The sequence below is a fragment of the Myripristis murdjan genome, chromosome 6, assembly GCF_902150065.1.
Source record: "Myripristis murdjan chromosome 6, fMyrMur1.1, whole genome shotgun sequence".
Classification (NCBI taxonomy): Eukaryota; Metazoa; Chordata; class Actinopteri; order Holocentriformes; family Holocentridae; genus Myripristis; species Myripristis murdjan.
In genome coordinates this window covers 5,289,151-5,301,733 of record NC_043985.1, presented here as the reverse complement: position 1 = coordinate 5,301,733, position 12,583 = coordinate 5,289,151, and the positions used below count along the sequence as shown (strand labels likewise).

The following is a 12,583-nucleotide window of genomic DNA, read 5'->3' as shown; positions in this document are numbered from 1 at the left end:
CACAACAACCACAACAACTTCTTGTCTTCAGGTCACAGGTGTGGTGGGCCGAGCTGAACTCCTCTCTTCAATCTTCCTCCTGGCTGCTTTCCTGGCTTACACTCGATCAACAGCCCCTGACCACTCCATTGGTAAGTCTAAGGTATCTCACCAGCCTCATTTCCGTTCTGTTGTGAATTTCTGCATGTTTACTAAGATAAATTTGTAACCAGTCAAAACAGAGCAGTCAACAGAATGGTGGTTGGATCGTTGGCCAACAGGTGCATAAATCAGGATATGATTTTTTGGGAATTAATCTGCAATTCTGGATTTTCCGACCTGTAAACGTGACCCCTGTGAATCATGCAGATCCTTGGTGATAATGCTGCACCATTGGCTGGCTAAGTGCATGAAGATTTTTTTTTCCTTTCCAAGTATACATGAGCTTAACCTGCGAATTTTAAAATGACGGTGGTTAGCGGAAGGTAGGACAGGGGAGAACTTGTTCGGAGATTGTGTATAAAGCGCCACCGGGTTGGTAAACCAGTAAATAGTTGGTTCCATCAAGTGAGCTTAACTGAACTAAATTGTAAGCTAGGTTCAGTATCATCGCAATGTGCGCATGTGCAGTAGTCACATTGCAGAACACACAATGTCAGGCAAGGCAAATTAACTCGTCATGCTTAAACTTTTTTGGTGCTTGATACATAAAGAAAACTTGCAAGGTTCAACGACTAATCTACAAAAAAGTCCATCTGATATAAGTTAAATTTGTCCAATTGAAGGTTTCTCAGATACACATGTTTGTTGTTGGTGACATGCAGGCTCTGCATGCACAGTCATCAGTTTGCTATGTGCTCTGGTGAAGGAGTGCACTGGATCAGTTTATCAAACAACCAAAGCCCCACTAGTCGCTGACCACAACCTGAAAATGAGTGCTGCTTGTTTTGGTTGTTTGAGAAAGTGATGGAGTGCACCCCCTCAACAGAGCACACAGTGAACTGATGGCTATGCATGCAGAGTGTGCGTGTCACCTGTCTGTAAGCATGCACGAGACATGGCTACGGTTACAGGTTATGTAGCCTGGATGCTAGAGGATGCCGTTCAGGTGTACAAGGTGGCTTCTGAGTGTGTAAATTCCCGTTATCAGCGGCACCTCATCTTGGTGCTGTTTAAAAGTTAAAAAGTTACTTGTCACAGGGCACGGGGAGTCCTGCACTGCAGTCTCCACTCATTATATTTTCCCGATTTTTTTGTCTTTTGCCAATCAGATGCCTGATAAACCCTTTACAGGTTTACAGAGAAAAACCTATAAAATTCATCATTACCTGTGGGCTCAACTTGTACTCAACTTGTGCTACAGACTGTTGTGATGGCTTGTCCTGCCAAGTGTCTTTTAACACAGTTTCTTCAGGCATCTCTCATAGATACTGGGTAGCTGCCATGGCTATTGCTATAGGAACTCAGAGGTTTCTGTTCAGAAACTGGGTAGTGGCACAGAGAGAGAAGGTAGTCCCTTAAGAAGCATGAGATGTATGATGAATATACTTAGTACTTGACGTAACTGTCTACCCTTTTATGAGTACATGAGTTCCCACTGAACACCTAGCCTACTCTTTATTTTGTGACCAATAGTTTTAAATAAATCTACTAAACACTAAAGACTGAATGGGTAAAAAAAAAAAAATAATAATAATAATTGTTTTGAATGAGACTGAATGACATTATTTAAAATGGAACTGGAAAAAGAGGATACCCAACCCATTTCTTGACAAAGAATGGCTGGATGGCTTTAGCTGCAGGTGAATTGATTAGGGGTTAATGCCTGTAGGGCTAAAACCCTATTTTTTGGTGCTGGTCCATTATCATTATTATTATTATTATTATTATTATCATTATTATTATTATTATTATTATTATTATTATTATTGGTAGTAGTAGTAGTAGATGTAGTAATATTAGTATTAGTATTATTAGTATTATTCCTTTTCTTCAGCAGTGTTGCAAATTCCTGTGAGATGGTTGTGTGCAAATGCTACCCAAGAAAGTTGCCCCCCACCCCCACTCCCAGAGCTCGCTTCCATTCAGTGCATGAATGACAGGATGTTTTACCTGGCCCAGTGCCATGTGAAGAGAAGCAGAGACAGTGGTCAGCAGGAGGAATCCCGCAGTGGTCCTAAAACATGTCTCACAAGCACCTCTTGCTGTTTAATAAAACAGTAAGAGGTGTAAAATTGTCCCAACTGTCGTTTCCAGGCATTGTGCCAAGGGTGCAGTTAAAATTAATGAAAAACAAAACAAAACCAGTATTGCAAAACAGTTTGGTCACCTATTCCACAGAGCAAGTGTCCCCTCGCTTAGACATAGACCCGCCATGAGCATCTCACCTCACGCATGCGCAGGGCTGAAAAAGAGGGCTTTAGTCTCTCAATCCCCAGTGTCACCGCTTTCACGCACAGACGATCTCGCTCGGAGCATCTCGCCTCCACAAGAGGGAGCGCTCACTCCATGCATGATAGACTGGCCACAATTTAAGGTAAAATTCAGTCAAAAGCTATAGGTGAAGCAGTTTGCTTTCTATGGGAAGAAATTTCTGTTCTGTTAGAGAAAAGAGCAATAAGAATTATTCCTCCCGAACACAATCAAAGTGTCTTTTATTCAGAATACTTCCTGGTTCCCAAGAACGGTGGACATGGCATGCATTCGATTTTAGATCTCAGAAATCCAAACAAGCACCTCAGAAAACACAAATTCAGGATGTTAACATATGCATCCCTACTGCGTTGTCTGCGCTTGGGCAATTGGTTCACCTCAGTCGACCTCAAGGATGCCTACTTTTACATCCCAATTTACCCATCACAGAGGAAATATCAAAGATTTGCTTTCCAAGGGACGAGTTATGAGTATTTAGTCTTTCCTTTCTGTCTTTTATTAAGCCCAAGGGTGTTTGTGAAATGCACCACGACGGCTATGGGACCACTCAGGAGGCGGGGCGTCAGAGTGGCCAAGTAAATAGATGATTGGTTGATTGTGGCATCCTCCCACCAGGAGGCAGTAGATCTTACAAAGTTGCTTACAGAACACTAAAACCTGGTTTCAGAATAAATGTAGACAAAAGTGTTCTCCCCCCTTGTCAGACCATCTCCTTTATAGGCCTGTCCATAGACAGCCCATGGCAGAGTTACACTGACTGGAGAGAGGGTACAAGCACCCAGAGATTGCTTAGCCATGTTTCACAGGGGCAAATTTATATCTCTCAGACTTTGCCAGAGGTTGTTGGGTCTGATGGCATCAGCCCTGGTAGTGATTCCCAATGGGATACTTGCACATAAAGGGAATGCAGTGTTGGGTGGCTTCTCATAGGCCAGACCCACACCGTCATGGCTCTCACAGGGTCTCTACGGAATGCACAACAGCATTAATTCCTTGGAGAAGTTCAGACCTCCTGATTCAGGGAGTGTCAATGGTGGTTATTCTGTGCAGGAAAGTGGACACAACCGATGCCTCTCTTTCAGGCTGGGGAGATGTGTTTTAAGGGAGAGCAGTAAATGGGACCTGGAATTATTAGGTGTCCATTTGTCGCTGAAACACTTTTCTGAAGGGACATCTTGTGTGGTGTTGTGGCTTATACACTATATTACCAAAAGTATTCGCTCACCTGCCTTTACTCATACTATGAACTGAAGTGCCATCCCATTCCTAACCCATAGAGTTCAGTATGATGTCGGTCCACCTTTTGCAGCTATTACAGCTTCAACTCTTCTGGGAAGACTGTCCACAAGGTTGAGGAGAGTGTTTATATGAATTTTTGACCATTCTTCCAAAAGCGCATTGGTGAGGTAACACACTGATGTTGGTCGAGAAGGCCTGGCTCTCAGTCTCCGCTCTAATTCATCCCAAAGGTGTTCTATCGGGTTCAGGTCAGGACTCTGTGCAGGCCAGTCAAGTTCATCCACACCAGACTCTGTCATCCATGTCTTTATGGACCTTGCTTTGTGCACTGGTGCACAGTCATGTTGGAAGAGGAAGGGGCCCGCTCCAAACTGTTCCCACAAGGTTGGGAGCATGGAATTGTCCAAAATGTTTTGGTATCCTGAAGCATTCAAAGTTCCTTTCACTGGAACTAAGGGGCCAAGCCCAGCTCCTGAAAAACAACCCCACACCATAATTCCTCCTCCACCAAATTTCACAGTCGGCACAATGCAGTCTGAAATGTACCGTTCTCCTGGCAACCTCCAAACCCAGACTCGTCCATCAGATTGCCAGATGGAAAAGCGTGATTCATCACTCCAGAGAACGCGTCTCCACTGCTCTAGAGGCCAGTGGCGGCGTGCTTTACACCATTGCATCCGACGCTTTGCATTGCACTTGGTGATGTGTGGCTTGGCTGCAGCTGCTCGGCCATGGAAACCCATTCCATGAAGCTCTCTGCATACTGTACTTGGGCTAATCTGAAGGTCACATGAAGTTTGTAGCTCTGTAGCAATTGACTGTGCAGAAAGTCGGCGACCTCTTTGCACTATGCGCTTCAGCATCCGCTGACCCCTCTCCGTCACTTTACGTGGCCCACCACTTCGTGGCTGAGTTGCTGTTGTTCCCAAACGCTTCCATTTTGTTATAATAGAGCTGACAGTTGACTGTGGAATATTTAGGAGCGAGGAAATTTCACGACTGGATTTGTTGCACAGGTGGCATCCTATGACAGTTCCACGCTGGAATTCACTGAGCTCCTGAGAGCGGCCCATTCTTTCACAAATGTCTTGTTTCACAGTCTGCATGCCTGAGTGCTTGATTTTATACACCTGTGGCCAGGCCAAGTGATTAGGACACCTGATTCTGATCATTTGAATGGGTGAGCGAATACTTTTGGTAATATAGTGTATCAACAGACAAGGGGGGCTGAGATCCCTTCAATTGCACACGCTGGCTCTGTGGGCCTGGCCCATGAGCGGTTCAGTCTGAAAACCATGGGCTGCCCTGGGAGTAATTAAGACCATCCATAATGCTAGGCCCCCCTCAAAGAGGTCCCCTTACGAGAGAAAATGATCATTTTTTTTAGATGATGGTGCCCAGAATTACAATAAGTGCCCTTGCAGTGTTAGGTGGCTACAGTCTTGAGTTTTTTACAGGACATGGTGGACAAGGGGAAGGCTTTCTCCACCGTTACGGTGTATTTGGCTGCCATTTCTCCTCGCCATATTGGATTCGATGGGAAGGCTTTGGGTCAGCATCCCTGTGACCTCCCTACTGTGCTGGATGCACTTTAAGCACCACCTTTGAACCACTGGAACAGGTGGATTTGAAAATGGTGGCTTTAAGACAGTGTTGTTGGCTCTTGCTTCAGCTAAAAGGGTGGGCTACATGCATGCCCTTTCAGTACACCAGAAGTGGACAAAGTTTTCTCCAGGGTGTATGTGAGTGACCTTACAACCTAACCCTGCTTTTATTCATATGGTGTTAGTGCCATACTCCGTATTTGAGTTGGTATCCTTCTATCCCCCACCATTCTCCTCAGATGAGCATTGACGGTTATATGTTGTGCCCAGTGCAGGCGTTACACATTTATGTGGATGGAACTAAAGGCTGTAGGAAGAGTGACCAGCTTTTTGTCTCTTGGGCAAAGAGTCACTTGGGGAAGCCAGTCTGAAAGCAAAGGCTCTCACACTGGATCATGGTGGCTATTTCTTGACTCTATAGCTCTAAAAGGGGCTGCGTGCACATTCTACCAGGGATCTTTCCACCTCATGGGCTCTCTTCAGAGGGATCTCCATTCAGGAGATTTCTGTGGCAGCAAGTTGTGCCTCCCCACACACCTTTGCCAGGCTCTATAGGTTTGATGTTACAGCTCCTCCATTAGCTCATATGGTGCATAGTGTGGCTAACCCTTAGAGGGGCTTATTTTGGTACAGTTGGTCTCATGGTAACATCTGTGTTGCAATCTGGGAGTTTAGGTTACTTGCGTAACCCCGTTTCTCTGAGTAGCATGAGTGAGTGTGTCACCAGACCATCCTCCTTGCTCATTTGTAGCAAGGAGGAGGTGAATGTTTTTGAATAACTTGCATCATAGTGTCAGGCCCTTTTTTATAGGGGGGAGTGTCACATCTCTCCCTGATACTGACACGCTCAGTTCCCGTGAATCCAGTGCAATAGGAGCTCCTCAATGTGAGACACTCACTCATGCTACTCAGAGAACTAGGGTTATGCAAGTAACTTAAAGTTTACCTTTGCTGGAAGTCTGCAGCTTCACCACATTTTTCAGTTGAGGTCAGAAACAAAATAATCCAAGTAATCCAACATTACCAGCACTGGGAGGGTTACTATTAATATATTTTCCATTACAGTTTACTGAATACATGTAAAATATAATCAGAATTAAAATCATTATTCATCGACATTACACTTTGGCCTACTATGCAGTTCACTGCAGAACACAACTATTTACCATTGCATAGAGCCAGACAGATTTTTCACAGATTATTGACAACATTGACAGACAACCAAAAATTGCTGTTTCCATGAAATTAATCTACAGCTCTTTGTTCACTGATACTTCTTAAAATTATCAATATTTATTTACATTTTTAAAGAGTGAAAATAACTCTGGGAAAATAGAAATGTTCTTTTTCACGACCACCCCCCCTTCAAATTCATGGAGATTCACACGAAGGAGTTGGTCAGTGCGAAAAAAGGAAAAGGAGCCCTCACATCAACCATTTAGGGCATTAAACCTTGCATGAAAAGATTAAAGTGGCAGTTGCAATTGTGGCTTTCACAATTGCAATTGTCACTTTAATCATTTCATCGAACAATCATGCCACAAAAACCATGAATTGGCTTTAATTTGCACAGGATTCCAGTGCAAATTTGGAAACTTTTGGCAAGAGAGTGGACTTTTTTTGAAATAGCACAATTGGAATTGTTTTTTATTTATTTATTTGTATTGTTTGGTTTTTGCTCTTGTTTTTGTTGGTTTTTGCTTTTCAGCCCCCCTTTAATTGGCTTTGGCGTTCGGTGGAGTCGGTCATCGCGGTGTGTGCAGCGGGCGGCATTCAAACACACATTTTCTGAAGCTGCTATAGGTTAAATATGTTTGCTTATCTATTGTTCTTCAGAGTCATCTGCTTAGACAATTTTAAAACTACAAGAAACATTTGAAATTATTCAGCTCAATCTTAATTCTTTAAAGTAAGTTCTTTAAGAGTTAAGACAACTAAAAACATTTTTAGCAGAACGCCGCCTGGTTTCATTCCTCTCCCCAACTCCATACACTACAGGACAGGCCAGTAGAATTAGTTTGCCCATACAAATACCTGGACTTCATGTTGGAGGAAGACCTGTCTTTTAAGTTTCATGTTGAGAATTACTCACCAAAGTTGAAATTAAAGTTTAGTTTTTACTTGAATTTTTGCCTATTTTAGTTGCAATCTTTAGATTCAAGGAATGAATTGCACAAAACAACTAAAGCTGGAGGTTTTTATTTCAAATACTGAACTCAAGACCTACCTCAACCAATATCAAGCTGTTCTTGTATTTAACTTTTTTCTGGTAAAATAAAATAAATAGTGTAATGTAACAACCACTGGCATGTATGCGCGCATGTCTGTGTGTGTGTGTGTGTGTGTGTGTGTGAACGAGAATGACAGGGAGAAAGAGCGCTATGCAGAGATGAATGAACGGAAAGATATTGATATTTCAAAATCGCGTTGGGGAAAAAAAGCAGAATCAATTTGTGGCGCTTGGTGTTGATTGTGTGGCGCTGCGTCACACATTGGTCTATGTATGGGAAACACTGTGCTCCATCTGGTTACTAGTTAATGAGAGTCTCATCAACTTTAACTTGAGCTGCCACCAGGGGCGAAAATCCCATTTCATTATTGGGGGGGACAATAAACAGCAAAATTTCTGAGAGTAATTGTTGGGGGGGGGCATGAAAAAATTGCTGTCTGGCACGACTGTACCTCCCTCTTTCTCTCTTACGCTCCTTTGAAATTTGCCGTACAGTGTTGAGCCCTCAGCATGTTCATATGTTTTAAATAATGGTATTAAAAGCAATAATTCTCTAACCAAATTTCTTTGCTCACTGTTCTGTTTCCACTACAGTCCATCAAAGTAGCTTTACAAGAAGTAAAACTCAAAATAAGCTCTAAAACTAGAGGAAATACCTTGAATAATCCAACTACATCAAACTATTCTTCAAAAAACATATTTATTGTAGTGTCAACAAAAAACAAAGCAAGATGTGGCATCAAATGGTGACATACAGTATATGTTTGAGCTGTACACTGTCCCTTTTAGATTAAATAAGAAAATGAAATGAAACTATGCCATAAAATAATGCAACTTAAAATGCAAAATAAATAAATAAATAAATAGTTATCTATCTAGAGACAAACTCAAAATATCAGTAAAATATGAACTATTTCTGACATTAATATCCTGACAGACTTTTTGAAAGAATAAAAAGCTCAGCATTTGCTCCTCCTGTGGTCTGTCCTCCCTCTCCCTCATACATTTTTAACACTTAAAAACACACAACATTTTTCATTTATAATTAGCACCGCTTGCATTGTGCTTTCAGTGAATATTACTATATTATTCAAAATTATTTATTAGTGTTAACAATGTTTTTTTCTGGGAGGGACAACTTTATGGATGGAGGGGTCTTGTCCCCCCCGACCCCCCTGGGATTTCCGTCTATGGCTGCCACTCTACACATTACTGATGTTGTACATCCCACCTTATTAGATCCTGACCATTTTAACCGGTCAGATTACACTGAATTGACATAGACCAGAGTAACATTTCAGCTTTAAGTTGAATGAAGTTCAGCTCCAAGTGCCACAGAACAAACACACTGCTCTCAGCTCTGCTGGAGAATGCTTGCATGATCAATCATACGGCTCCCAAACCAAAAGGAACAATAGGAATTATACTGCTACCACTGCCTACATTGCTTGATCACTGCCTAACAAACTGACATAGAAAAAAGGGTTCCATTAAGTTGACATGGTGCAAAAAAGTGCTCACTGTGTGCAAGACACTTTCCATTCTAGGCAATAAAGGTTTTCATTCATGTAAACAAATATTTCATCCTATTATGCTATCGTCAGGTCTGCTTTTTCTCCCTTGTCTTCACTTTCCAGTTTTTGGTTGCGCAAAACTAACCCAACTAGTGTGTAATTAGTGCCGCAATTTCAAATGACTGTTTCAGAAGCTGTCTCGTACAACCACAGTTTTCTACTGATGGCTGCTACGTAGCTGCACTGGAACATGGGTTGGTGTCTCACTGAAGTGAAGTTGAAATTTTTTTTTTACCTATTTTCATTTACGCACCTACTAGCACCCTCAGCCTCATTTGACCTGGGCAGTTTCGCTTACTGATATTTCTGCTGATTGACTGAGGAGTGTTCCCTGTCAATCATGTGCAGCCAAGAGCTGAGCAACTATTGCCCTTGGATTTAGTCTGTCATTCACCCCAAGAGAGTTTGCCCACTTTGCTTAGACTTACTCAGTCAAAATAACTGATGAACTGCTGTCAGACGTTGTTGTGTTTGGAATGACTGCTGCTGACATCTCTCTTCGTTTTCCAGTTTGGACCCCCATCGCTCTCACTGTGGTTCTGGTGGCTGCAGCAACATTATGTAAGGAGCAGGGAATCACTGTCATCGGAATCTGCTGTGTTCATGAGGTGTTTGTTGCACAAGGGGTAAGGCTCCTAACCTTGGTCACTCTTTGTTAGTATCACTCACAATTGGTCATGCCTCCAACAACAAACTGTGGTTGGCTTTGAGTTGTAGAGTACTATTTTTTCTTTTTTTGCATAACTGATTCCAAACATATTGTTGGCTGTTGAAAAGGAGTGATGGCAAGCAGCTGCTTCCTTGCCTTTGTTCCCCAGTCAGCCTCTGGCTTATCAAAGCTGTGATAGCTTGATTTTAGATTTCACAAATGTATTTATGTGCTCCTACATATGAATCTATGGCAGAAAGGAAAATAATATCTCATGCAGCTATATCAATTCACCATTGTTTAAGCTTCATAGTGCAGCCATTGTCTGAGTTTAGAGCGTTGGGGCCTTCCTCTGTGAGTTTTTCTGTAAGAGACAGGACATGAAGACAGTCCTCAAACTGTATAATCTTTGGACTGTAGGGGTTAAATTCCATTAAATGCTGAGTTGAACTAGAGCCCCATCATTGATTACAATGAGGATTCTCTTTTCTTCTGTGGCTCTTCAGAAACGAGGTTCATCAACTGTGCTTTGCACAGGATTCCAGTGCAAATTTGGAAACTTTTGGCAAGAGAGTGGACTTTTTTTGAAATAGCACAATTGGAATTGTTTTTTATTTATTTATTTGTATTGTTTTGTTTTTGCTCTTGTTTTTGTTGGTTTTTGCTTTTCAGCCCCCCTACACTTACAATATCATACACATAATTATATAACCTCCCAATCTTAGGCTATACAGTGACATGGATGTAATTTTACTTAGGCATCATTAGCATACATTACATTGAACACTGACTTAAAGTCTTTAAAGTTAGGGGTAGAAAGTGTATTGAATTTTAACCCCGAAATTGTATAGCAACCCTGTCAATCCCTCCTCTCTTTGTCTCGTTACTGCTCTCAGTTTACCCTGCCTATGCTGCTGGACACACTTCTTCAAGTACTGCGGGGTAAAGACGGTTTCCCCTATGCTGTGCTGCAAACACTACTCAAGCTCATTGTCCTGATCATCAGCACCCTTCTGCTAGTCATCGTCAGGGTCCAAGTCATCCAATCCCAGCTTCCTGTTTTCACGAGGTAGGTTCACACGTTTATGTGTGCACATTTACTATATGCAGTTAACATGATTTGGACATGCTTCAGGTTTGTTGGACATCACTAGAGAAAATTTAAGTTTTTGCGTGCAGTTTCTACATTAAAACATTTTAATGGGAAAAAAAATAAAAACAAAACATTTCAGCCTTGTAACCTTCCACAGGTATTTCTCCGTGTTATTTACCCTACCAGGCTTCTACACACATATCACCACCAACAGTGATTCTTGTTGCATATAAGGGGTGAAAGTTTGCAGCCTATGAAAAATTAATGAATTAATTAAAATTCTCGCATAGCAACAACCATGTGACTAGTGGTTCGGGGAGCAGAGTTAGGCAGCAGCTGATGAAATCCTGAACAACTAAATACTGCAAGCCTCTTTCAGAAGATTCTTCAGTGGTGTGTTTTGTGCTCTCCTGTCTGGTTCTTCAACCAGTCGGCACAGAGCAAAGCAAACCACCAGGCAAAGCAAGTGTGGCATCTTGTGTGAAGGAGTGTGTGTTGTGTTTCTCTGAAACTTCCCTTAGCCACATCAGTTTGTAACTTAACCCTCCTGTTATCTTTGGGGTCAGTCTAACCCCATTTGTCTCTAAATACATGAATAACAATGTTTCTTTGCTTCATGTTTAATCACTTTTCCTAATTTAATGGAGATAAATGGGTAATGATAGGTTTATGATATGTGATGATATTTTTTCAGTGTGCAACATTTTTATTTTAATCATTTCTGGAGTTTTAAATTGTAGGGATCAAATTGACCCCAGTTTATAAAAGAGTAAATTTAAAGGTAACAGGCGTGTTAACAGACTTACAGTGTATAACATTTCAGGATGTGTATCACTCTTAATCTGAAAAAAAAAAAAAAAAACACAGACTGTAGAATAGCCTGCTTATATTTCTCATTTTTAGCTTTTTCAGCACCATTTACTTAAGTTTAATTTTACTCTAACTACAACAGCTAATTAGATTCATACAGAATATCCTTTTAAGTGTACATATATTCTTACAAGAGTATAGATTTCTTCAGAAGAGTATAGATTCTGTGAAATGTGTTGTCTTATATTGGCTTGCAGTGTGACAGTGTTGCTAATGATTTTCTTTTTTCTTTTTTTTTTTTTAGTAGTTCTTTAAATAAAAAAAAAGCTGCTTAATATTCTGAATGAAAATAATTAACACATGCCATGACCTGTCGCTTACTTAAGGTATGACATATTTTCTTGCTTGAAGCCCTGTATAAGGGACTTATTATTTGAAGGGTCAAATCCTGTTTAAAATCTATTTAAAGTCTTACTTTAAATTAAATTAAATGTCACTTGTAAATTGCCTCCAACACTCTTGAATCGTTTTTAGTGTATTTTAGTTAGTTAGTCTTTTAATGTTTGGTAATGTTACCTTTGTGTGCCCTTAGTCTCAGGTGCTTCTGGTACCTCTTGCTCTTCGGTCTATGGTTAAATACGTTTGGTGTTGGTCCCCCAGCTGCTGCATCTCATCTTTATAACAAGAACAGACATTTTTTGCTCCTTGAGTGAGGAAGAATACATTATAAGTCAGTATTTGAATGTAAATGGATGCAAGATAATATAAACATATTATACTTGTCTGGTTCTTAATTTATTTTAAATTATGTAATGGTTTATATAATGACATTACTTATTTGACTGAAGTAGAAAATCTTTCCATGCTTTTTTAGTTCCTGTTACAGCTGTTGCCGAGTGTGACTAACAGACTTTGCCTTAATTTATAGCGCAGAGTGCCTTGCGCGACTTTGAATTAAATTTAACATTTACA

At 41.0% G+C, this 12,583-nt stretch overlaps 1 protein-coding gene across 1 annotated transcript in view; it reads left to right on the top strand.

Annotated features, from left to right (window-relative positions):
• tmtc3 (transmembrane O-mannosyltransferase targeting cadherins 3) overlaps positions 1-12,583 on the top strand; it is a 53,797-nt gene that overhangs the window by 10,156 nt on the left and 31,058 nt on the right. Inside the window, exons 4-6 of the mRNA XM_030054580.1 lie at positions 32-131; positions 9,570-9,685; positions 10,605-10,777. Coding sequence (XP_029910440.1) covers positions 32-131; positions 9,570-9,685; positions 10,605-10,777 — 389 coding nt within the window. The remainder of the gene's footprint in view (positions 1-31; positions 132-9,569; positions 9,686-10,604; positions 10,778-12,583) is intronic.